This window comes from Nesoenas mayeri (assembly GCF_963082525.1).
Source record: "Nesoenas mayeri genome assembly, chromosome: 16".
Taxonomy (NCBI): Eukaryota; Metazoa; Chordata; class Aves; order Columbiformes; family Columbidae; genus Nesoenas; species Nesoenas mayeri.
The window spans coordinates 11,339,595-11,366,022 of record NC_137562.1 but is presented as its reverse complement, the minus strand read 5'-3'; the positions used below and the strand labels follow the sequence as shown (position 1 = coordinate 11,366,022).

Sequence of the window (26,428 nt, the reverse complement as noted above, 5' to 3'; positions counted from 1 at the left end):
GCTGTTCTTATGTAAGTCAGAGTGAAATTTGTTTGGAGGCTCTGGAATAAGGAGGGTGGAAAGAAGGTGAGTGTGCCTGACCTCTGCACCTGTGTGAAGCCGTGTGCTTCCCGAAAACCAGTGCGGCACATGGGCCAGCCCTGTCCGTGCCACCAGCCCTGTCCGTGCCACCAGCCCTGGCTGCTGCTGTGGAAAGCTCAAATGTGCATAGCTCCTAAGTACACCTGACAGCAGAGCTGGGGCACGGGTGGAAATGCCTTTGTCTGGATAGAGGCTGGTGCAGGGGGGACAGTGCACAAGAGCAGCTTCACCCACTCCTGGCCCAGAGGCTGCTGCAGCCGGGCTTGCTTTGCTTTATTTGCTTTATTTTATTGTGGGGTGGGGGGGAGATAGACGAACAATGGCCTAAACACAGAAAGTTCAGGTGCATGTGAGATCCGGTTAATCTGAGACAGCTTTGTGTGCGTGTGTGAGCCCGGCTGCTAGAATGAAGAGGGACCACTGGGAGCAAAATGCACAATCCAGGGCGTGCACAGGCTCAGCTTCCTACAACAACATTAATGCTCTGTATTAAGGCATAAACTAAAATGTGCCCTGTGGGACTGCGGTGAGAATTAATGTCACTCTGGGAATCCAAGCTTCTTGATTCCTTGACTTTTTGTGTCTTAATTCTCAAGCTGGTTGTTTCATACACTGTGGGGGTTGATTTACTACTGTTCTACTTGCTTGTGATTCATAAAAGCAAAACTGCTGACAGTCTGCAGAAGAGTCCTCGGCCCCTCTTGAGCATGTCTGTTTCCAGAATATCTGACCGCTGCAGCAGGTGCTGGGCCTGACTCTGCTGATGTCTGAGCTGCAAAGGGCCCCTCGGAGCCGCAGGGACGCGGTGTGCAGCAGTCGGTGGTGCCACGTGCTGTGCGCCCTGCTGGCAGCTCCGGCCTGCGCGGACACGCTGCTGGGACAGCAGGGACAGGATGGATGGTGCTGAGGTGTGACGTTGCTTCATCGTGTCCCTTTGGTTCTGGCCAGGAGCCAGCACATCCACCCAAGCAAACCCCATCCTGCTCCCACGCTGCAGCTGAACAGAGTTCTAGTGCTTCGCTTGGGAGCTCTGGCCTGACGGCCCTGGTGGCCCAGCTTCTGCCCTGAGCATGAGATTTAATTATCCGTAGCAGCAGCATAACTCTCAGAGCCACCACTGTTATTAATGGCCATAAAAAGAACCATAAAAACCTGGCATGTTACGTTTCTTGTAATATATGGTAATGAAGAACAATTTGTTTTCCCCCTTTGGTTTTGACCTCCTCCTCCACCTTTTCTTGCAGGCCCCCATGTGCACCTGCTCCCTTGCATGCTGCCTGAGCCATGACTCCTTCCAGCGCCGTTCTCCCTTCCTTGCCTGCACAACTAGCACTGTTTACACTGTTCTTCCTCCTTTCTGGTGCAGGTGTTGCATGTACAAGTGTGGTTTGCACACTTGGGTACAGGACCTGGACCATGTCTAGGCTGCTTCGCTGCTCTCCTGTTCTTGGATGTTACTGGCTGCAGTGTTCAGCTGGGATTTTGAATTTTATGGCCCTTTCGAGGCACATCCAAACCATCTGGATGCCATGCTCTGCCAAGTCCTACCACTTGATAAGCCCTAAATTCCCAGGTGTCTTTTTGGAGGAGGATGAGCAACTAAATGGCCCCACAAAGCTGTGGTATCCACAAAGCTGTGGAGGATGATTCCAGTTGCCACAATGTTGAATGATGGTGAAGAAGAAGCACAACTGGTTCATATGAGCTCTTCTTTCGTATACACCAGCCACCACCTCTCATGCTTTGGGAACTAAGTTTCAGACACTGAAACCATCTGTGGGTTTGTGTTGTGTACCCCAAATCAGCTTCCAGAATGTACCCTGTGTGTCTTGAAGGTCTAGGCTGGCTTCTTTGGTGTATGAGTGGAGAATTTTGTATGCACAAACTTTGGAGGCGTGATTTGCTGTGCCAGCTACAAGAATATCCCCTAGGCTGCCTGCAAGAGCCTGCAGGCATTTCTCATGTTTAGGCTTTGTGCTGCCATCCTCGTTCGCTCTGTCTGCAAACAGGGTGCAGCTGATCTTTGTCCGCTTGTTGTAGCAGGAGAGCTGCACCACCGTGTGTGCTGACCGCGCTGGAGGAGCCTGAGCCCTTGCAGCAGTTGGCACGTCTGTGTGCTTTGCTGCTCCTGTTGGGAACCATCCGGTTCTGCGGGGCTGCAGCCTGGCGTGGAGCGATGGAGCGACTGCGGGGTCACTCGCCACCGCGGGGCCGTCAGCTCTGGCTTTGGCAGGTCAGGAGGTTTAGTGCTGGTTCCTCTTCTAGCTCCGGGGAGCCTGTCATCGCCAAGATCCTTCTAACTTACACTTTTCAGATGCTGAGACTCCCAGTGCATTTACATGACAGAAATTGGAGTGCATTTAAATTTGCAGGCCAAATGTTCGTATTGCTTTACATCACCCAGCACTCTCTGTATTTCTGCAGATTATTCATCTCCGTAGGGGCAAAGGTTTTCTTCAGCAGGTGGCTGTGGCTGTGCCTGCCTGCTTGTGTCTGTTCCCATATTCTTTGCGATGCCCTTTCTCATCTCTGCCCAGCATGGCTGGGGACACACTGCCTGCAATCCTTGCCTGCAGCCTCGGGTGAAACCTGAAAATACTCGACACCCAGAGAGGGGCAGAACATGGTGCCCTTGGCTCCAGCAGCCTTGTTCATCCCTTTGCAGGGATACTGACTGCTACAGAACAGTCACAGCAGGTAACATCCATGGCCTCATGATATTTGGTGCTTTCCTAAAAGCCAAGCTTGTCAGTTCAGTTGCTTTCTACTAGAAGAGGTTGTTCTCAAAATGCGTCAATCTGCTGTATGCAGGAAAAAGGCAGAAGGACTCAGAAGGACAGTTGAAATGCAGTCTAGCATTCGTGATGACTGAAAACAGCTCCTGAGTTCTAGAGCCTGTTTCCTGATTTGGAGACTTAGCAATTGAGGGCTTACAGGTGCCTGCACCAGGGAGAGCAGGGCAAGAAATACTGACCTGCTGGGATTAAGTTGATGGCTCTGAGCAGCAGTAGGACCAGGGACCTGAGGACACTCCGTGCACGCTTCGTGACCTTCTGGCTCTGCAGCCTGTGGCAGGGAGCATGTTGCTCAGGCTACCCTCAGCTGGAAGGTGCTTTATCCAGGGGGTCTGCAGGGCTAGAAGTATCCGAGGGCAAAGCAAACCCATAATGGTGGCATCCCTAGAAGGCAGTTATCTGCTGAGTCCACTCAGTGTCCTGCTTTGGTTTTATCACCCAAAGAGTCTCTGCTGTTTGAGCAGATTTGATGGTATTTATGTGATGCTGTAAGTGTCCCCTTGCCTGGTAATTATACTCATTAACCTAGATCATGCTGGAAAGCCACATATGCCTTGTACCAGAGGGTCTGCCACCATGCATCTGTGTTATTCAACTGTAACAGATGCTGACAAGAACTGGGGAGATGAGTCTGAGCTGGAAGTTGTTCTTGCTTTGTTAGCAGTGTCTGGGAAAGACAAAGTTTGGCAGTTTTTCTGTCTGGAAAGAAGGTGAATCTTGGGAGATGATAGCATGGATCCATGTTCTATGCACGGTGGTGGAGGTCCTGCCTCTTCTCTCTCTGCACCCTGAGAACATGTCTGCCAGCAACACTTTCTGCTGCTCTTGCAGAGTCCCTGGGGCTCAGGTTTTAGGACCAGATGCACTTCTGGCTCTAGGAGGTGGGACTGTGCAGGTTTGCTGCTGGTGGGTGTTTATGGCAGCACGCGGTGCCGCATTCAAGGAATTGGTGTGGACTATGTTTGGAGACCCTGATTTGTCAAGGCCATTGGCAAATAATAAGTGGTATGTCAGCTTAAAAGACAAAACCAGCCTGACAGTAGGGGTAGTAGCCTGGGGCGATCCATGCAGCTTTAGGGGGAGCATGTTTCTCGTGGCAATCCTGCTGGGGCTTTGGGGGCCTGGGGCCATTCATCTGCATCAGACCCTCACTTTTCCAGGGTAGGCTGGACAGTGTGCACCTTGGCAGGAGGTGGTTTCTGCTCACAGTCTGCACCCTTGTCGAAGAGAGGGGTTTTGTCTGCCTTGTGCCACTAGAAAAACCGGAGCTGGCTGGGGCTGTTTGTGTGCCCAGCGCTGCAGGTGTAGGTGGCCTGGGCTTGCTCCCTGCTGGGACAGGTGACCTTGGGGGTGTTCTGGGAAGTGCCCGAGCACTTTCCTCCTATCTTGCATGGTATATTATGAGCTATATCATTACGAGCAGCTCGGTTAAGTCATTACAGCTTTGGTGAATGCATGAGCTTTTTCCCTCTCATCCCAATTCATCACTATTGTGCTGACATGAATCATTTTCATTATAAAATGCTTCAGACCCCGTTAATTAACAGAATTGCTTAAATTTCAATGAGATAGCGCTTGCCCAGAAATAACGGTTTTGTATTCACGGTGGAGTAGCAGGAGAGTCCTACAAGCAGAGGCAGCTGAGGGACAGTTTGTGCAAGGCTGGTCCTGCCTGTGCTCAGATATGTGGTTTGGGCATGTTCATTCTCCCCTGTTCGTGCTCCCTCAGCCCCTTTGCATGAGGTGGGTGGGACTCCTGCTCAAATGGCTTCCTCTGAACAGACCCATTACGGGGTGAACCCTCGCTGTCTGCCAGTGGAGCGCTTGGGATGCTCCCTGGCAGGAATCCTGCGTGCTGGAGCGTGGACCTTGGTGATCGAGTGATATGAGGGCTGAGAGTTACCTGAGCGTGTGAACAGGAAGATGCTGGAAGTGCTTGAGAGATAGTGGGTGAGACAAACCTCCTCTTGATTCACGAGGCTGAAGGCGGTGGGAGTCCAGGTAATTACAGGACCAAAATGACAGAGGGACGAGGGAAGCTGGGTGAAATTGTGCCTATCTGTGAGAGCTGCAAGGATCTGAAATGGTGGTTATGTCTTTATAATAAATCCTAACAATGATAATCACTGGAATAATTGCTAGTTTCAGAAAGCAAGGAGAGATAAATGTCTCCGGAACAGTGTTGCCAGCTCCTGACACACCTTTAATGTCATGCACAGGCGGAATTTCACTCTCCCATCTCAGTGTCATTTCTGTGTGCCCTTGGGCCGTGGAAGCCGCGGCTCCTGCCTGCGAGCCGTCCACCAGAGCCGTGTCAGAGGGGCACAAGGTCATCCCGATGAGCGCCCAGCTGTGGAGGGCAGATGCCTGGGAGCCTCAGGGCACGGCCCAAGGCCACATCTCGTCTCCGTGCCGCCCGCTGGCAGCCAGCGCTCCTCGCTGTGCTGGGGCTGCTCCGAGGCTGCCCAGGAGCGGCTGCTTGGGCGGCTGTGGTGCTCTGCCATTCTGACACTCTGCCGTTGATGCTTTGCTTGTCAGGAGATGTTTTGCAAGTTGCTGAGAGCAACTGGATGATTCTCTGCTGTTTGCTTGGCAAGGGAGCAGCTCCTTGTCCCCTCCAAGTCGCACCTGCGCAGCCCGGCAACCCCCTCAGCACCTTCTCTGACAGCAACCAAGATTCACAGTAGGAGGAGGTGAAGTTAATATTTAAACAGAAAAGCCTGGGAGAGAGAAAGCAATTACAAAACCAGAAAAAAATGTCTAAAATCTGTGGGAATGTTAAGAAACTGAGCTGGAGGGGATTTTAAGCTGATTTCTAGCTGTTCTGGGGTGTTGTTGGGATAGCGGGACTGGGAATGTGCAGCTAATGACCTTGCATCTGTGTACTGCTCATGTGTGCCCCTGGTGCCACCTCAGGGCAGAGTCATTTCTTTGTTTCATTCTCAAAATATTTCTTCTCTGCTTTGTTTCCATGTAAATGAAATTCTCCTGGGTGACATAGGAAATTGTAACTTGTGTCATTCACAGTGTTTTCTGGGTTTTACTACTCTTTGCTTCTTGTTTTACATTCCTTTATATTTTAGTTCTGGTCATTTCCCTCAAGCCCAGATGACTACTGAAGACCTATAAACACATATTTTTAAGAGACTTCATTTCATAAAAAGTACTAACATACCATACATTTTGTTAAGCTTTACAGTCTCTGGTGCACACTCGGCCCCTAGCACAGAGCGTGTGTATCATCTCTGGTCTCCTTAACTTAGAGGGGCACTTGAAAATGAGGGGTTTGTGCAGATAGACATTTGGAAATAGATTGTCCCACTCATTCCCCGGATCAAACGTGGGTCTCCAGGCACCCTTGGGCCAGGAGGCAGGAGTGAAGCAGCTCGGCGCTGTGGGCTGGGACAGGAGTGCTGCCTGGCTCCCACCTGAGCAGGTGAGGGTAGGTGGGCTGTTGTGGGTTTGTCCAGAGGGGTTTGTGACTCAGCCTTTCTGTGCAAACCTCCAGGCTGGTCCCAGTGCAGCCCCAGCATCTGGCGAGTCCTCGGTGCTGTGCCTCTGGCCCCACTGATCCTCTACCCGCTCCCGGTCGCTGAGAGGAGCACAAACCTCCTCTGAGCTGGGGTCTGGTGCTGGAGCTGCTGGCTGCCTGCGACACAAGCGTCTGCCAGAAACCTCTCGCACGGTGTGCCCGGGATCGGCCACAGAGACTTGCAGGGTTCAGGTTGGGCCTGTGGCTGTTCCTGGGCTCTGGGGGGATTTTCGGGATGTTTCTGCGTGGCCAACAACCCACTGGGGTTGTTCTTCTCTCCAGACCCCGTTTCTCCCATCAGTCAGCTTTCACTTACGTGGTCTCTATGAGGGCTGCAGGAGGGTTTGCTCCCCTTTGTGCCGGGGCCCAGCAGATGGTGGTGGTTGCCAAAGGAGGCAAACATCACCTAGGGCTGTGTTAGAAGGAGCATCACCAGCAGGCAAGGGGGTGACCTGTCCCTTCTGCTCAGCTGTGGTGACATGGCATGAGTGCTATGTCTGGTTCTGGGCTGCCAAATATAAGAGAGACATGGGCATACCCCAGTGAGTCCAGGAAGGGTCCATGGAGATTGGTGGTGTGGTGGAGCATCTGCCATATACAGAGAGGCTGGGGGAGATTGAGCTGATCCTGTTTAGAGCTGGGGCTTGGACAAGGTGATTTCCAGCCCCTTCCAGCCTTGTCCATGATTCTGTGGGTGCTCTGTGACCTGCCTGCGCTCACACTGTGCCGTGGTTTGCAGGTGTGATCCGCACAGCCGTGGCTGACCTGGACAGGGAGACGCAGGACCGGTATGAGGTGGTGATCCGCGCCACGGACATGGCGGGACAGCTGGGTGGCCTGTCTGGATCCACCACAGTCACCATCGTCATCACCGATGTCAATGACAACCCACCGCGCTTCCCTCAGAGTGAGTCCTGGCAGCGGGTGGGGGTGGGCACAGGGTGGGACAGGAGCTCAGCTCTTGGCACAGCCTGGCACGGGGCTGCAGCGTGGCAGCACTGGGACAGTGGCACACACAGCCCCTTGCCTGGCTCTGAGCACATCCCTGCGCTGTGATGGAGGGGCAGCTACCCCGGCCAAGCCTGTCCAAGGCCTTGGTGCTGGTGCTGAGCAGGGCTGTGGTGGGGAGAGCAGAGCCGGCCCTGTCCTGACCACTCTGCACTGTGCCAGGAGAGGGCAGCCTGTTGGTCTTGTCTCCTGGGGCTCGGGCAGGGCTGTGCTGCTGGCCTGGCCTCTCCTGGCTGCCACATCAGAGCTCAGCGTGCGGCACCGCGACACAGCCCAGCTCAGCAGCCCGTCACAGGACAGCTCTGCTTTCCAAGCCACCGTGAGCAGCCTGTGGTTCGGACTCGTGTCTTCTCCGGGCCCTCTCCAAATGCAGATTGTGCTATGAGGAGGGAGCTGTGCGACCTCTGTGGGGCACAGCAGCTGTGGGGACCAGCAGCGCCGGGCTGGCAGAGCAGCTGCAGCTGGAGGATGCTCAGCTCTTTAGCTTCATCTTCCAGAAATTAGAACTGGTAAATATTGTAATGAATCAGAAAACACTGATTGCAGGGCAGTGTCCATACAGAGAAATCAGCCCTTACTTCACCCGGCACTTTGAAACATCCCCAATTATCTTCCCTTGGCCCATTTTTTGGCTGGCATGTATGTTTCTCCTCAAAGGGCATTCTGGACTATAGACACTGGTAGAGTTTGAGCAGAGCTTGTAGTCCAGGTGTCTCCCCAAGGACATATGTAAAGGGCCATATCAGGCTGGAGGGGTTTCAAAGGCAGAAGTAGTGACCCCAGTACCTTCTTCTCCTCCAGAGATGTATCAGTTCAGCATTGTTGAAACTGCCCCGGTGGGCACTGCCATCGGGAGGGTGAAGGCAGAGGACTCTGACGTCGGGGAGAACACGGACATGACGTACCAGGTGAAGGATGAGGAGGGGGTGGAGATGTTCAGAGTCACCACGGACAGCAATACCCAAGAGGCTATCATCACAGTACAGAAGGTGAGAGATGAGGAAAGACAGTAGAGTAGGAAGGGCACAGATCTCTGGGAGGGCCCTTTCCTTTGAGGAGCCCTGCTGCTGCATTTGAGCTGACATGAGCGCTTCTCAGAGCACTGCTCTAGCTGTAGCAATTGCATTTCTGTGCCTGCAGGTGCAGGGAGAGACCTGCCTCTGTTCTGCCTGGGTGCACACACAGAGCTGTGTCTGGGGAAGGCAGGAGAGCAGCGGGAGCGCCGTGCCTGCTGGAGCCTGCCCAGCAGTGAGCTGAGCGGAGCTGGAGCTTCGCACTGGGCTACAAACCAGCGCTCACAGATGTTATTGATAGCACCTGTTAGGGGAGAAATACGCCCACCTAATTCCTATAGCTGACCAACAGCACTTTGACTGTGTCTACTTTTGGTGGCAAAAACAACCAAGCAAACACTTGATGCAGGCGTGAAAGAATGATTGTTCACCAGGGCTGCTGCAGTCAGCTTGCCTCCCCTGTAGAAATCATAGGGTGATTAATGACCAAAACTCACTCCCTTGCAGCACGCAGGGTGCTGCCATCCCTGTGAATCCTGGCTGCCTGGGAGCGCTGGGGCAGCGGCTGGAGCCTTGTCTTCCTCCTGCCCCCTCGGCCTCGCGCTGTCGGCTGCGTGGGCACAGGAGCTCCTGGCCTTGGCGGAGATGCTGCCCCTGGTGTCTCTGATGAAGGAAGAGGCAGCGGGGTCTCTTCGGGCTGGGCATAGCTAACGCTCTCCTGTCATTCCAGCCTCTTGACTACGAGTCAAAGAGAGTACACACTGTCGTGGTGGAGGCCCTCAACAAGTTCGTGGACCCGCGGTTCGTGGACCTGGGCACCTTCCGGGACCAGACCATTGTGCGAGTCTCGGTGCTGGATGTCGACGAGCCCCCTGAGTTCCGTCCCACGTCCCACCTGATGGAGGTCCAGGAGGATGCACACGTTGGCTCTGTCGTGGGGGTGGTCACCGCGCTCGACCCGGACATGGCGAACCATCCTGTCCGGTAAAGCCGCTGCTTGAACCTTGTGTCTTCCTTTCAGCAGTGTGCATGGGGTCACCTGCAAGGGGCACACGTGGCCTGAGGGCCTTGTGGCCTTGGCCAGGGCAGAGGGAAGGTGGTGACAGAGTACAGGCAGTGCAGGTGAAGATGACAAGTGCCGCACACTTGGCCAAGGGGGTGAGCATGTCCTATGGGACAGGCAGCTGCAGGTGAGTGGCAGCCTGTGCACAAGCAGAGCAGCCCTCTGGCAGGTAACAGATACATCACTGGCAAGTGATGGGTTTGAGCGGCAAGGGAGTGTCGGGGACAGTGGCTGGGTGACGTGCATGTGTCCTTGCTGCTGACAGCGAGGCATTGACAGTGGTGCATGGGACAGGCCAGATGAGCAACCAGAGCTGACGGGAGGGCGGAGATGAAGATGACATGAGGTGAGGCTTGGGAGGTGCAGAGCCACAGCTTGTCTGAGTGTGTGTGCATGTGTGCGTAGGGATCAAAGATCAGAGGAGTTTATATTTGGGCAGGGGACATAATCCAGGCAGAGCTTATCTGCACAGGACATTTCCCATTTCCATTTAATCTGTGGCTAAAGAGATTGTTACCTTGTTAAATTGTTATTACCTAAGGCACAAAGCAGCCTTCTGGCTCTGCCAACTGGCCTGAGTCGCAAGCAGTTGAGTTGGAAAGCTGGTGCTCAGAAAACATCCCCAGTGTGGAAAATTTCCTTGAAATGTGTGTTCTCGTGCCAGGTGATGACAGGGCTGCAGGCACCTCGTGCACAGCCGCTCGCTTCAAATGAGCAGCGGTGGCTTCGCATCTGAGAGCTCTGCAGGGAGCCCGTCCCAAGCAGAGATAAACTGGGCTGCAGCAGGACAGGGATGTGGGCTGGAGGATGTGGCTGGGGGGCTCAGTTGCAATACTGACTCCCCATTCAATGGTGTCCCCACACAAGTGCTCGGGCTGCTGAGCAGCCATGGGGAGCAAACTGGTTCAAGGTGGGGTGAGAGGTTTCTCCAGCTCTTCATGGAAAAGGAGACAGAGATGAATGTGAATGAAACCAGCCTTGGCATGGCAGGAACTAGAACTGTGTATGTGAGGCTGCACCACCTGCACTAGTCTGTGCTGCCTGTTGGACGTGTTCTCAAAGTATCTCTGCTCACCTCGTCGTGCATCTGCCCTCTCCATTCAGGCCACGTGTCTGATTTCTTTCTCCGTGGCCTGTCCTGAGCACGCGGCTGTTCGCTTGCCCTCTTCAGGTCTGTGCAGTCCTTCTTACGCATCTGTGTGTGCGTGTATCTGTGCATGTGCTTTTTCACTTGACTTTCTAGCAGTGCTACAAAACATAGATTTTATTTTCTGATCTGTAATTGTAGGAACTGGACCTTGGGGACAGAACTATTCTTATTCTCATTTTTTCTTGTTCTTTGTGCTGCTTCCCTGTGGAGCTTGTTGCATTGTTTGCAGACAGAACAAAAGAAAGCAGAGGAGGGAGTCTTTCTGCTGCTGTGCAGATGGTGACGGGGACTTGGAGCAGAGAGAAGCAGATTCACGTGTTCAGCAGGAACAAGAGGGTTAGAGCCCAAACTTTGCTATGTGAGTGTCTCTTGTAGTGAGCTCAGTGTCAGACAGGACAACACCTTGTGCTCAGGTATGAGCCCCCAGCCAACAGGACTCCCAGGCATCTGCTGCAGCTTGGGAATTGCAGCGTGTTTGCCCTTATGAGACCTGATGCGTTCAAATCTGTGTCCTCCTGCCAGCTATCCCCAGGCAGGCAGCTCATCCTGCATCCCCCCTGCGGCATTTGGTCTCTGGCTCTCCACTCCCCTCTGTCCTTGCTGTCCCTGCTGTCAGGAGCTTGCCCGGGGAGTGTGAGCAGTCGAGCCTTCCCAAGCACTTCAGGTGCAGATGCAGGTTTATACTGGTTGTGCTGATGTCCCACCAATGCAGGAGGAAGGTGCTGTTGGATCTCTCCTGCTTTCCTGTCCTCTGGCCTGCTAGGTAATTTGATAAAATACTTTGCCACGTAGGCAGCTGTTCACAGCTTCAAGGCGGTGCACAAACATTAATGCAAGCGTCCTGCGGCACCCTGCCGGGATATGACACTAACCCGTCAGCAGGAGACGGCAGTAAGTCACCTCACATTTCAAGTGTGCTGCTCCAAAGTACAGTCACAAGAAGCCATCACTTGTACTTCACCTCTGATACATTAGAGAGCAGCTGGCCCTGACGGCATGACCAGCGTTTGATCCTCGGCTCCTTGAAGTTGGTATGAACTCTTTCAAGTTGCTGCAGTGCAGTGGATTTCTTTAACTTCCTGAAACTCATCTGCCAGAGGTGGGAGCAAAGACACAGCTCTGTTTCTGCGGTGACTGCTGTGTCCTGGGCTCTGGTCTGTGTGTTGGCTCAGCCCTGTAAGTAGGGGAGAGCCGCAACCGTCTGTCAGGATGAGATGCGCTCCCCCCTTGAGGCAGAAAAGAACAAGGATTGCCGGAGCCAGCAGAGCAAAAATCAGCCCTGGCAGTGTTTCCAGGTCCTGCTGACACCAGGCTGCCAATAACAAGGTTTGGGAAGCCAAATGGGAAAGGAGGTGCCCTTGGCTCTTTGTTTCCATCCACAGGTCAGCACAAACAGGGCTGTGTGGGTTCTGCCCCATCCAGCCTGGAGCAGCTGCTGGGGACACGGTTCAGCTTGGGGCTGCCCTGCGCTCCTGCTGATCCGTCCACTTGTCCCACAGTGATGTGGCCACTTGGAGTGAGAACAAATCCCCTCCAGATGAGCTGGGCTGCATTGCAAAGTGACTGTTACCAAGACATGGGGGCTGAAGGGATATCCAGCTCCCCAGTTCTTGGAGGCATCCCGGAGGCTCTACTTGCTGCCATGGATGTGGAGCCCCGGCTGGGAGGAGAGCTGGGGCATGGAAATGAGCAGCCCCAGTGTGGGGATGGCACAGGGACACCCTCTGGTGCTGATGCTGTGACGTGGGGACTCACCCTAGAGTTCAGCACATTCTGGGTGGAACGTGAAAACCCACCATGGTACAGGCAGTAACACCTTTCTAAAGGACTGATGCTTTTTATTTTATTCCATCTTTGTTTGTTACCTAACAAAAGCTGGAACTGCTCTTTTTCAGACAGAATTTAGTTTCCAGTTGGCTTTTGGCTTTAGCTGTGCATTTCCTGGGCATAGTGCAATTTTTCTCAGCTGAGCCATTGTATGAGGTAATACAGTGATAGACTGTGTACGTGAGGCTGTTTGTATGGGAGCCTTTTGTTTTTCTCTCTGCAGTGGGAGCCTGTGCTCTGATTGTGTACATTCCAGGCTTTATCAGCACTGGGAAGATGTTGCTTGGGATTTAAGGTTCTCAGAGATACTCTTGTTTGGCATTCACCAAATCCAGAGACATGTGTTGGACATGGGCATTTTATAGACTCCAACAGCACAGCAAGAACTACAACCTGCTTCAACACAAAAGAGAGAGGAGGAAAAAACAAACACAACAAAAAGCTTTTCACACAGTGTTTGAAAAGCTCCCTATTAAGAAAACACATGGCATAAAATGTGCTCCTTGTTCTCAGGGAGAGAAGTGAAACAAACTGCTTGAGAAATGCATTCAAGAGAAAGATGAGCACCAAGAAAGCTGTCTAAATTAAGCAGTCACTTGTAACATCCAAACCAACAGGCAGTGCCAGCAGGAAAGAGGGGAAGATGGATGACAAAGTCCGCATCCCAATCAGACTGCTGTTCCACGCAGGAGGAAGGAACGTGTCCTGTCTCTGGGTACCTGGAAGCCCCAGGGATCGATTGCTGCCCCATCACAGGATAAAAGCTCCATTTGACTTCAGTGAGATGGATGAATTATGAAGTTGGACTGCTGGAGCTGGAGAGGCTCATGGATGGTTGGCACAGACTTTGGTAAAGATCGTATTGCACAAACTGATGTAAACTGAGCACAGTGGGTAGCTTCTTGATCCAGCTGCTCAAGCATAGGGTCAGCCATAAGCTCTGGGAAAGGGAGGTCTGTCGTGTACAGCAGTGTGGAGTGGCTTGTTCTGCAGCTCTGGGCAGGCTATTGCTCTGAGGGACAGATGGACATCCCTGTGCCCTTGGTCCCCAGCTCCATGCCAGCCCAGGGCTCCACGGTGCTTGGCACAGATGGAGCTGCAGCCCTGCCTGGTCTCCCCCCACCAAACCCTCAGCACTGAAGCAGGGTCAGCCCTGCTTCTCTGGCAAGTGCAGGTAACACTCAGCTCTGTCTCCTTCCCCTGGCGCGGTGCTGAGAAGGTGTTGTCTCTGTGTAGTGCTGGTGACACAGGGACCAGATTTCTGGTTTGGTTTATGCCCTGCCATAGGATATGGGCAGTCAGTCCTCAGCAGACAATTTGGAGGTGACAGAACACAACCTTGGCAGAAGAACAATTAGAAGCGTAAGACAAGGTTACGGATGGCATAAGGCAGAGCGCGCCCTACCAGCCCCCTGCCCTCTGGCTGTGTCAGAGGTTTCCGGGCTCAAGGATGTCTTCTGTCCCTAACTGGGTTTTTCTGTGTAGCTGTTTTTTGCAGACATGGTTGGTTGTGCAGCACTGACATGAGTGTGAACATGTCATGTGCTTACCCGAGAAGCAGGGAAGGCGTATGAAGAGCAAAGCCCCACCTTGAACTCTAACAGGATTAAAAGAATGGAGGAACAGGATATATTCGAGGTCAGGTGAAGTGGGAGAGCAGTGGAAGCTGTTATGCAAATGCATTGATTATAGTACTGCAAAAATATTGGGTGTTGTCATCCTGGTTTCTCTTCCTCCTTCCAGCAGGACGTGTGACTGATGAGTACAAGTCAGAGCAGCCAGACCTCTCCTTCCCCTTTGCAGTGAGCGAGCACAGAGTGTCTGAGAGGCTGCAGTACGTGCCAAGAAGTGTCACTGTCCCTCCTGGAGCTGGCTATGTGCCTGCAGATGCTGTTTCCAGCTGGGAGCTGGGGCAGAAAATGCAGTGTGGCTGGGAAGTGTCTGGCAGGTGGTTTGGGGTGCCTGGGCTCGTCCCTCGCTCTGTGTAGCAGGTCCCCATCACCCCTGGGTGCAAGGAGGGGAAGAGGCTGGCCACGCAGGGTGCAGAACCTGCTGTTGTACATGCGTGCAGATGCAATTTAGATAGTGATTTTTTTTTTTAACATTTTTCCTTAACTGCAAGCAAGCACTGTTGTATTTTCTCACTCATTTCCCTGTCTGAAAGGGAGAGTGCTAGGGAACGTAACATGGTACAGTATAACACTTTAAACAGTGTATAAACGCCCTTGGATGTACCTCCATTGGAGGGAGCTGCCCAGCTGTGCTGACGGGAGGCACTGTCACTGGGACAGTGGGGCTGTTGGCCACCGAATCCTCTGTTGCAGTGGCCATCCTTGCGTGCAGAAGGTGAGCTGGTGTCCTCAGCTGTGAGCCACATGGCCCATGGACCCACAAGCCACAGCTGGACTGTGCCAGGCGAGGTGCAAGCGCTTGGAAAGCTGCTCTGCGGTGTGTGGAGCACCTCCAGCATCTCCAGCAAGCTCCTGGCCTGGAGCTTGCCCTGCTCTGCTCCTCTTGACTGATGTGTCTCCATCCTGTCCTGTCTCATCAGCTTTCCAGCTCACTTTGTGCCCGCATTTGTCTTCCTTCTGGTGTTGGACATGTGACTGAAGGCTTTAATTTATTCACAGCCCTCCTTTCGGTAATTTATCCTTTGTACTCTTTGCTGTCTTGTATTATTTAATTCTGTAAAGCACTCTGGGATGCAGTGTGTATGAAAGATGCTGTACGCAATAACATTATGCTGTATTGTTTGTGATTTGTAGGGCTTCTGGATTTCTAATTCTGATTGCAGTGGGGGTGTTTGTGTTACGGCTGCACTCGAGGGCCTCAGCTGGATCGGGCTTCCCTTCAGTCCCTGCCGCCAAGGAGCACACACCTGACTGTGTCCTGATTTAGCGTTAGCTTGCTTTGTTCTGTGTGTGGTGGTTGGAAATGCAGGACGTGACACTGGGGCTGGCTCATGGGCTCGTGGTGTCACAGCGAGGGTTCAGGGCTAACCCAGGTGTCTGCCTCTTCTCATGAGCTGTGGAGATGCCTGTGGGCAGAGGAGGGGGTTTGTTCTCCAGGGTGGCAGAGGGAGGGGTGGGCTGATGGTGGGCATGGGGAAGGGGCTGTCTGGGGCAGCACTGGGGCAGCTGAAGAGTGTGAGCTGAATGGGAAGGGTCTCTGAGCAGCTGGGGCCGGGTGGAGCTGGAGGAGCTTTTCAGCCTGTTCCTGTGACACTGGGAAGCCCAAACCATGGCAAACTCTGGTGGTGCCAGGGGCGATGTGCTGTGGGGATGCTGGCCATTGCCACCTCTGCTGATGGGGTTCTTGGGGCAGCTGCATGGGTTCAGTCTGGATTCAGAGGAGTTCTGGCCATTGGTAGCTGCAGCATTTCAGGTTATCTGCAGGTTGGGTTCACAGCCCGCCCGTGTGCTGCTTGGGTTGGTGTTGTTCCTGAACCTACAGCTCAGAAGCTTCCCAGAGTCATGAGTGGAGTTACAGCCTGTTATTTCTATATCACTCTGTCTATAAGGTTCACATTAGAGCAGGTTTTTTTCCCCGCTTGTCCACAGTCTGTACTTAGTTCCACTTTATGCACCAAAAGCCACACTTCAATATTTTCCTTGAGGTCTGTGGGCTTGTAGCCTGGTACAGACATGTACCGTACTGCAGCAGAGGAAAAGCAAGAATGTGATACAGGGCCTGCGGTGTTAGAACCCTGTGCCCCTGGGGTTGGCAGTGGTCGGGTTTGGCACATCCAGCTGTTCACGGTTTCCCTTTTCCCTGGTCTCAGGTACGCCATCGACCGCAGCACCGACACAGAGAGGATCTTTGATATCGATGCCAACACAGGTGCCATTGTGACAGGAAAAGTCCTGGACCGGGAGACAGCGGGATGGCACAACATCACTGTCCTGGCGATGGAAGCAGGTGAGCAGGAGTGCTGGGGAGCAGACAGGGTGCTGGGGCAGTGCGGGTGCCTTCACTGCAGAGGTGACCAAGATACAAGTGTTGATTAACACTGAAGTAAAAAAAAGACACAGCAGCACTGAGGCTGACATCTCCCTAGACAACCTAAAAATACTCTTCCTGACTCGAGCATAAATAAGGGAGCATGGTCGAATAGTATATTTGATGAACGCTAATCAAATTTGTGTTATCTGTGCGCCAGCTCTGCCAGTCATCCCTATGCAGATCCCTCCCTGCGTTCACATCTGCTGAGCGGCTCTGGGGGCTCCCAGGGGTCTGTGTTCACGTCACCTGCGTCCCCCCCGTTCAGCCACGTGCTGCGGTGGGTGTCCCACCGCCTGCAGCCCTGGGGCACAGATGGCTGCCAGCACTCGCTCCCGCTGAGGCTCACGGGGGATGCACGGCTGTGCCAGCACACGGGGTGTGTGGCTCTGGGTGTCCCCATGCCCTTGGTGTCCCCACCCCAGGTGTGCTGTAGGCTTGGCAAGGAGTGGATGGGAGGTGGTGGCATGGCAGCAGTGGGAAGGGGCTGCAGCCCACTGGGAGATGTCTCAGGTGGAGGGTGAGGTGAAGCTCTTCTGTCCTTTTTTGGAATGGTCTCTGTTCTGACGCTCCCACCAGAGCCCTAGAGGTCTCTTCCCTTACGGCTGTGCTATCCTTTAGCCTGTGTTTACAGGAGCTGCCAAATCTGCTCGCACCCAGCTGGGAGAGCAGGAGGGAACAGCTTAGTGGCTCTGCAGGTTTTGGTAGTTTATCTTTCCTCCATGTGATGTGGGCGGTGGAGCCTGGCGTGGATGCTTCCAGCAGAAGTTCTATTTGTCTTTTCTTCTACAGTTAAGAAAGAAAAGAACAAACTTGGGTCCTGCTGCTCAAAGGAGCTCTGAATAAACTCCTCTTGAGGAATGAAAATAAAATAATGACAGCAAAGGGCAGGCTTTGCTTCCCTGTAAGTGTTCCACTGCACATAGGAAGCTGCCCTGAGCATCCTGCTGCCTGCATTGTGTTTGCACGGTGCCTTGGCTTGTGGGCTCTGCAGGTCCCGTGTGCCCTGTGGTCCCCAGGGAGTGCTCTGTGTTCCTTGTTTTTAGAAGCCTGAAGATGGAGAAGAGGCTTCAATCCCAGGTACTACACTGGGAGGAAGAAAGGCATTGCCGTATTCTTTGAAGTTTTCCGTATTTTGGATGCGCAAGTCAGCAGGGCAGCCTGGGACCGGTGTCAGGGAGCTGCTGTGACTGCCCAGCGCCTTGGCCACCTGCTGGTGTCGCAGAGACCTGGCTGGCTGCAGGGGGGAGCCTCCCACGGCTCCACCCTGAGACCCCTCAGCAGTTCTGCATTTCTTTGCTCATTCTTGAGCAGGAAGATGCTGTTTGCATTCAAAGAGCCAGGTTGGGTGCTGATGTGGGGCCTAGAGATCGGTTCCTGCTGTGGGGCCACCCCCCCGCAGTGGCAGCTGCCTGATCTGGCAGGGCTGGGGGTCCGCGGTGCCCGGGAGAGGAGGGGACAGTGGTCCTGGCCAGACACTGTGCTCTGATGCTTGGTGCCTGTGGCTGGGGTGCCCCCGCGCTGCATGAGCCCTGCCCGGCAGCGATGAGCAGCTGTGCTGGCATTGCCAGCATCCCCACAGGGAGGGCGGCAGCGGGGGCTCCACGGGGAGGCTCTGCTGGCACTGGCCGGAGATGGGGGGTTGTGGTGTTGCAGCACAACTCAGCATCCAGAGGAAACGTGAGGTGACAAGAATCAGAAGGACAATATTTACAGGCAGCAGTTAGGATTTCAGAACAAGTCAGTAAATGCTGCAGCTCCCCTCAGGCAGCACAGCCTGTCAGGCTGGATCGCTTCAAACCGGGGAGACTCTTCAGTGCTTTGACTGCTCCCATCGGTGAGCTCTGACTCATCCGTTTTAACTGCCCAGACGTTCCTCCCCGTGACATTATCCTTAACGTTTTGTAATCATGAAATATTAATGACTGATATTGAATTTAAAATACAATTTATGTCTGAATCCTCTGGCGGAAAGGGCAGTTGTAAAGGTACAGCCTTCCACATGACAGAGGGGTTTCAGCGCGGGAGGGCGCGGGGCGACCAGGAGCCTCCGCACCGGTGTCGGTGTGTCTGGCGTGGCAGTTCACAACATGGGGGTGTCTGGGGCTGGGGAAGCTGGTGGGACCCTGTGGTGTTCACTGCGGGTTGCAGCTGGCTGCCCCGGATCTGCGGCAGCAGGGGCTGTGTCCAGGTGCATCCCTCACCTGCAGGTAACCCAGGGAGTGTGTTTACAGCTGGGGAGCAGTTGGGAAGGCAGAAGGATCCTGGCTGCGCCTGGGCGCTCCTGCTGCTGGCGGGGGGTCAGGCCAGCCCCCCAGAACAGGCACTGCCAGCGTGGGTCACTCCCTGCTGGCGACCAGCGGAGTATTTGGCTTTGCAGCGTGGCAGCCAGCGGGAGCAGTGAGACTTCAGCAAATCTGGCCTGGGACCAGGCCAAGTGTTTCCAAAGATAAATCTTCATCTCGCTCACAAGCTGTTTACCTTCCTTGGGCTAATATTAGTGATTCTCTTCCTGTTTTCCTCTTTGCTCATGTAAAATGATGAGGCCTTGACTGCTGTGTCCACTGCTGGTAATTGAGATGATAAATCTTCCTGCTGGAGACTGGCTTTAATCAGAGCATTGTGTTTGGATGCGATTTAATGACTCTCATGCTGCTGAGTTCGGGCAGGACTCAGGAGAGGTGAGAGCCATTTATATGTTACTTGGCTTAACTGCTGCTTCCGCTTTGCTTCCCCTCAGCTGGGAGCCGCATTTGCAGCTCCAGCCTCTGCTGTAGCTGCCTGTGTCCGACGAGCCGTGCCCCTGGCATGCCCCTGCTCCGTCCTTGCCATCAGCTCCGCTTTGCAGTCAGGCGGCTGCACTGACATCCACAACCCCCGCTGTGCTTCACAGCCCTGGTGCAAGTGCTGGAAAGCAGAGTGGCCCATCCTTGTCTTCTAATCTGCATTTTGATCTCCGAATTTGCTGAGATAGCAAGGAATAAATTCCACCCCTGATTCTTATGGCTTCTCTATAAATGTGGAAATTTTGAATTCAGTATTGTACCACTTTGGTCTTGACGCAGAAGGGAGCGGGTCGTGCACTGTGCCCAAGGACACCTGAGAGCTGTTTCCTCAGGTGCTGCAGCCACGATCCTCCGGGCTGTCACCAGACTCTGCTCCAGGCCCCAGAAAGCTGCAGAGCACCTTTCTGCATGTGGTGTTACTGCACACCTACGTGTGCAGGCAGGAGTGCAAGTGCTGTGTGTGCTTCAGTGGTGGTTACATTTAGAGCTTCACAGCAGAGGTTTGGGTGTAAACGTGCGAAGTGCTTTATTGTGCATCTGTGTGAGGTTCTGGTGGGGTACGGGTTGGATCCCAGCGCAGCAGTAACCACGGATCCCCCTGGTCCTGCTGCAGGAGGTCACTGTGCAGCTGTTACCGTGTGTTCTGCTGCAAAGCTGCCTGGAGCTGCTCGGCGTCCATCCAGCGGGCAGCTGGCTGTACGGAACCGGGAGAGGGCAAGTTGTTGGCATTTTGCATCTGAATGTTCAGGAAAAGGATATAGTCCTGTTCAGATCACCTGTACGGTTAATTTAATTTAAGAAAAAATACTTTGGGATGTGGCCCAAGGTTCAGCTGAGGCATTTGAGGCTCGGCCTCAGCATCGCCATGCAGCAGGGCTGCGGCTTTCTCCTGCTTCAGAGCCAGGGTGCTGCCCATCCCATCCTTGTGCTGCCTGTCCCCTGTCCCCACACTGCCTGTCCCGTCCCTGCACTGCCCATCCCAGCCGAGCTCAGCACGGGGGTCAGGGCTGTGCTGGCTGCTTGTCCTGCGCTGTCCTGCTCACAGCACTGAGGGAAGGGCAGAGCTCTGCTCCCCAACCCCGCCAGGCTCCAGCGTCTCCCACATTCAGCCCGTGTTGGCAAAGACAGCTGCCAGTCATCAGCCCGGAGCTCCCGGACCGCGCTGCTGTGTTTCCAGCATCTCCCCCTCGTTCTGTGTATTTTCTATGTCTCTTTCCTCAGTCTTTTCAGATTAATAGCATTCCAACTCCTGGAGGAAATGTGGAAAAACAGCATGTTTAATTTTAATTTGGGAAAGCATTTAGGTAGCAGCCTAGTTTCCTTGCTGCTGTCAATCAGGTTTTCTCCAGGCTGACATCAATTAGTTTAAAAATATTGAATGTAATTTTGCCTGACACAACATATTGCAGCCACTGCAAAATATAATTTATTTTAGAAGAAGAAATAATTAAACTAATTTGCATGTCAGTCAGCTGAGCTGGAATACTGAGGAGAGATGCTGCAATGGAGGGTGACTCTTTTCCTCTCCAGTGGCACCCGGCTGGCACATGTCACCCGCAGCCTTGTCCCCAGACGGGTGCTGCTGGCAGAGCCCTCCAAGGGCACGTTCCTGCGCCATCCTGCAGCCCCAGCCACCCCATCTGCTGCTCTGCCCGCAGCAGTCCCTGCCCTGCAACCCTCGCTGGAGCATGTTGGGGCACGTGTGTCGCTGCCGGGGTGCAGAGCAAGTGCAGGTCAGAGCTCTTGGCCTTGCAGCTGTGGAGTCCGCATTAGTGAGGCACATCATGCCTTTCATCACAGATGTACTCCAACAATCTTATTCACAGTTCTGACCATCATAAATTCAGTTTATGCCACGTGAGTTACAGAAAATGTATTTCAGAGATATTTTGAAGGTGGTTTTTTTTTTTTTCAAATACATCCAACCATTTTTCATATTTTCCACCCATAAATCCAGGTACTGTCTCAAAGGAAGAGGGAGGCTGATAAAGCATTTGAGGAACCTTCAACTAGATCATGGTACAGCCAAAATTTAAAAAAATACTGATGTGTGCCTCGGTGGGAGAGCAGACAACAATGCAGGGGTTGCATTTCTAACCTTCATGTTCCTGGAGACGTCAAATTTCAACCCTGGCACTGAAGCAGGAGTGAGCTTGAGCCTCAGACTTCAGCAGCTTCAAAGGGGCAAAGGGAGCTTTTTTATGACAGGCTATGTTTAGAGAGAGCAGCCGTTCTCTGAGCCGTGCGGGATGGCGGTGACGGCTGCGGCAGCAGGATCGGCGCGGGTCCCCAGCACCGTGCTGTGGCACAGGGTGACCCCACTCGCGTGCGCAGAACAAAACCCCCAGCGGCTGCTCAGCGGTGCTGCGGAACAGGACAGAGCTGTGGGTGTGCCCAGCCCTGAACACCCTGATCCTATCCCTCCCCATGGGTGATCTCAAAGGGGAGCTGCTGAGCTCAGGCTCACCCGTGTGTCCCAACCCAACCCTGCGGTGCATGCATGGTCCTGGCAGCGTTCAGCAGCATCAGGGGAGGACCCGCTTGTCTGGGTCATGGTTAGGAAGGGGAAGAGATGGGTCCTGGGCTCTTCCCCCCCTTGTTCTGCCTCTCCTCATCTCTCCAGGCAGTGCCTGCAGGGTGATGCCAGCTTTCCTTGGAGCTGAGAGCAGGGACAGGTGTCCAGCTCCCTGCAGCCAAGGAGGAGGTGATGGGATGCTGTCATCCTCCTTCTTGCAGGAATTGAACCCTTTTTCCTCCTGCTTGTTCGTGGCCCTGATGGGCATCAGGCGCACCCTCTGCCTCCCCTCCTGCTGCCTCCCCCTCCTCTCTCACTGAAGGCAACTGCAGTTTATTTCACTGCACCAACATGCGTTTTAAAATAACACATCGTTCTAGGCTTTTAGTCACGACTTCTGCCTCCCTCCCCCGAAAACAACCATCTAATCAGCAGAGCAGCTGGTCTGGGTGAGAGGGAGTGATAACGCAAGAACAGGGTGAAGGCAGCTCTGGGGAGGGGGCTTAGATTCCTGGCTAATTATGGAGCAGCGCTAAATCTCCTCTCCCCTGGGTTCTCCCCACCTGATCTGTGGGGGCCAGCATTAATTTTATAGACAAACAGGCAGAACTCCTGCCTGAGTGAGGAGGGAGGTATCAGGGCTGTCACAGTTGCAACCTGTGTGTAAAACAAAGGAGATGGAGTATGAGGGAATTCTCGTTTCTGGAAGCACATGAGGTGCTTCAGAAAACATTAGGCTATCCAGAGTGATTTATAATCTTAGAGTGAGGGCTCAATGTACCTTTGCAGCACGTGCTGTAAGGGTGGCACTGCAGCGAGTGGGGCTGTACATTCAATCCCTGTCCCATGAGCTGTAGATGTAATTCCTGTCCCACAATGCAGTCCCTGTCCCACATGCGGGCTTGGGGCTGCTCAGCTTTTCCAGGGGCGGTCAGGCCAGCAGCAGCATTTCGGGAGTCCTTGGTGTGCAGCCCAGCCCTTGGGTTTCTGTACTGGAAAAGAACATGGTGATGCTGAGTGATGCTCGGCGGGCACTGCTAGTCTGCGGAGAGGGTCTGTGCCGCTGGTGGGAGAGGAGCGGGGCCAGGACCCTCTGCTCTGGCAGCAGCTGCGTGGCCACAATGGCCTCTGGATGGATGGACAGACAGACACGGGGAGGGTTTGCTCCCTGCTAGTGGCACATGGTGCTTCTGCTGCAGCTCTGCTGCTTCTTTTGTTTCAGATAATCACTCACAGGTGTCGAGAGCCTCTCTGCGTATTCGTATCCTGGATGTGAATGACAATCCTCCCGAGCTCGCCACCCCCTATGAAGCTGCTGTGTGCGAAGACGCCAAGCCAGGCCAGGTACTGGCTGTCCCCCGGGTCGTGCTGCGGCAGTGCCAGCCAGCCTGTGCTTCCCTTCTGCCTGAACCTCGTCCCCTGCAGCTGCTGTCACCCTGGAAGCCACTTTGCTGGTGTCTGCAGCTGTCTCCAGGGGCAAAGGCTCGTCCCTGGCTGTGGCAGAAGCTGGGGATGCTCTGCAGGGATGGACCCTGCGAGTGGGCCCCTTGGGGGCAGCACCGATTCTCACCTCTGCTCTCTCCCCTCAGCTGATCCAGACAATAAGCGTTGTGGACCGTGACGAACCTCAGAGTGGCCATCGCTTCTACTTCACGCTGGCACCTGAAGCCAACAACCATTTTTCTCTGCTGGATGTTCAGGGTAAGCCCTGCCACGCTCCTCCCATCCTGCAGCCTCTGGGCTGAGCAACACAACCGCCATGGGTGGGAGATGGGGCTGTGGGTTCATGGTCCATCGGAGCTCAGGGTGCTCTGGGCACCCCACAAGGCTCCTGGCCAACCTCAGCTGGTGGGGCTGGTCAGCTGGCAGTTTGGATTTCCTCAGGGAGGCTTTGCCAGCTTTCTTGCTGCTGCAGACAGGTCCAAAGCTCCTCTTGTGCTGCCTGGTTAGCCTTTGATGTTTGCAGGGCTCTCAGTCCCTTTCTTGCTGGGAAATCTCTAAGCTGCCTGCAGGCAAGGAGGTGATGTGGATTTACAGATGAACACACTCTCGTTTTGAGCATTATGCTTTATCCCTCTCCAAGGTAAATCCTGGAGCATGGGTCATCCCAGCGCTAGTGCAGGTGGGCAGCCCCAGTGCCCCCGACAAACAGAGCAGCTCAGGAGCCCCGGGGCAGCGGGAGTGCAGCAGCCAGCCCTGGGCTGCTGTGGGCTGCCTGGGCCACGGCCAGCAGAGCCGCGTTCCTGTTAAGTTGTGTGTCCGGTTCCTCTGTGTCTCCTGAGGCTCATCCTGTCCCTCGGGAAGCTTGGCTGGGCAGGGCCCGTCTGTCCCCGTGGGAGCTCCGGGACTCTTTGCGCCTCTGGGCTGAGCAGCTCAGGGTGACTCAGTTCGTGTCCAGAGGGGTGTGAGCTGAGTTTGCTGCTGAGCCACATCTGCTGTTCAGCTTTGCAAAGTCAGGCTGTGTTTGTGTGGACAATAACAATCCAGAAAGATAGTTATTGATCTGCTTCCTTGTTTTGACTGCTGTTTTGGGTGAGTTTAGGTGCTGATTGCAGCAAGAGACCCTTGCAGATATTGGGATCTTCTCCAGCTAGAGGTGTGCTTACTTGTCAAAGGGGCCAGCCCTGATGGAAGCTAGCAGACCACATTTAAGTGCTTCTTTGTTTTGTTGTTTGGTTTTGGGTTTTTTTAACCTCTTTTTTTTTTTCCCCTCTGTTTTTGTAGCTTTCATCTGTCAAAAGTCTGATTTAGTTTGTTCTGAGCTTATCAGAGGAACCCTCTGTTGATGTAAGATCCTGCTTGCTCAGTTTGGTTCAGCATTATTAGGGACAGTAAAAATGGAGCCTGCAGCAAAAAGCTTCAGACATAATCACAGAAGGACTGATATTGCTTTGTGTCCTCAAAAGTGCAGCTGTCCCCGACCCGAGTCCTCCCCCTGCACTCATGGGGCAGCTGTTCACAAGACCTTTGCTTCTTATCATGTAAGCAAGCTTTAATCCTCTGCCAGATTTTGCCCCACGCCCAGTGATTAATTTCCTTCACAGTCTCCAAAGGAGCTGATGAAAATGAGCTTGAGTGCCGAGTTACATCCCGGTGTCTGTCCCTGCCCAGGGCCGCGTTCCCTGCCCTGGGACATCCCTCCCCACGCCGGGACGTCTGCCATGGGGCTGCGACCCCAGAGCCATCGCTGCGGAGGGGGGACCGGGCCGAGGGGCTGCGGATCAACCCCGTTGGGGCAGCCGTGGTGCAGGACATGGGCTGGTGCTCCAGCGTCTCCTGCTCTCCCGGGTGGGACCAGGCACTCTAATTGCACAGGGTAATCCTTCGTGATAAACGATCCCACAAACTTTGCATGTGGTGCAACACTGCATGAAATGAGTAAAAGCTGGCATCGCCCCCGCCTTCTGCTCTCGGAAAACAAACGCTGTTGCTGCAGAGTTATTCCCAGGGTGTTTGAGGCCCTCCCCATTGCCAGGCGGTGCTGTCTTCCACAGCAAGAGGGGGCGGCTGCCTGCACAGAGGGAAACTCCTCTGATTTCTAATGTGTGTGTGTTTTAGCGTCGTCTCCCTTCCTTTGATTTCTCTTCCCCCACTTTCTGCAGTCCGTTGAGCCCCTGGCTGCTCTTACCTTTGCCCTCTGCTCTTTCGGCTTCTCTTGCTGCATCCTCCTCTGTCCCCATCTTGACTCCCTCTCGTGCTTTCACCCCTCTTGCACTTGTCACTACTCCTCCGTATAAATATCAGTGGTGACAAACTGCTACCACCGGCCCATCTGTTTCTTTGTACAAATTTGTAGCCAGTTTTGAAACGTGATTTATAAATATTGCTTTTGCAGCCAAGGAGCGACACTGATGGATGTCAGCACAGATGGATTCACTAAGCTCTTGCTTAAATCCTTCTTCTCTTTTTTGCTTTGCTCCTACTTCCCTTGGTTCCTGCAAGGCAGCAGAAAGCCACCTCGGGAGGGTGACTTGTCCCCAGCAGTGCAGGGACCAGCACTGCTCTGGAACCAGCACCTCTGGGGAACATTCCTGCTGCATTTCCCTGGGCAGGGCTGGAGCCACCGGGCACAAACGGGCTGGGGGCAGCGGCTGTGCTGCTGGACAGTCGGAGCTGCTGCAACACGGGGGGCTCCATCAAGCACCGCGCTGGCAAAACGGCCCCCACAGGGGTGGGGGAAGCAGAAGGAGTCAGTGAAACGCTGAAGTGTGGAGCCCCGTTGCCCAGGTGGGCCAGAGCCAGGCGAGGCGGCGCAGGAGGACAGGGGGATGCTGGACACTCCTCGAGAGTAGTGCGGGGGAAACCTGCGAGGGCTTTAGGGAAAGCCCAGGGTGAATAGCAATGGGCAGCCAATCCATCAGGTGAGGAGCTTGCAGAGCACCTGCCGGTATGCAGGCATATGGCGGTGGGCACTGGGCAGGTCCGCAGCCAGTGCTGCCGTGGTGCGGTCATGGTGCTGCCGTGGTACGGCCACGCCGCTGCTTGCCCAAACCTGGGTCAGACCCCAGGGCAGCCAGAACTGAGGGGCTGGGAAGTGCCACAAGTGTCACCTGCAGCTGCACTCCCGGCAGCACGTGGAGGTGCCCGGGCTCTGACACTGCAGGTCGCCGGTACAAGAGCAGAAGGTGACCCTGCAGGAGACTATGTGAGCTGAGTTAG

At 54.1% G+C, this 26,428-nt stretch overlaps 1 protein-coding gene across 1 annotated transcript in view; it reads left to right on the top strand.

Annotated features, from left to right (window-relative positions):
• The window catches only part of CDH22 (cadherin 22), a gene marked incomplete at both ends in the record, with an annotated part of 47,961 nt that overhangs the window by 15,480 nt on the left and 6,053 nt on the right, over nt 1-26,428 (top strand). The window contains 6 exons of the mRNA XM_080354610.1: nt 7,148-7,315; nt 8,218-8,405; nt 9,160-9,413; nt 16,251-16,387; nt 22,992-23,113; nt 23,359-23,470. Coding sequence (XP_080210736.1) covers nt 7,148-7,315; nt 8,218-8,405; nt 9,160-9,413; nt 16,251-16,387; nt 22,992-23,113; nt 23,359-23,470 — 981 coding nt within the window. The remainder of the gene's footprint in view (nt 1-7,147; nt 7,316-8,217; nt 8,406-9,159; nt 9,414-16,250; nt 16,388-22,991; nt 23,114-23,358; nt 23,471-26,428) is intronic.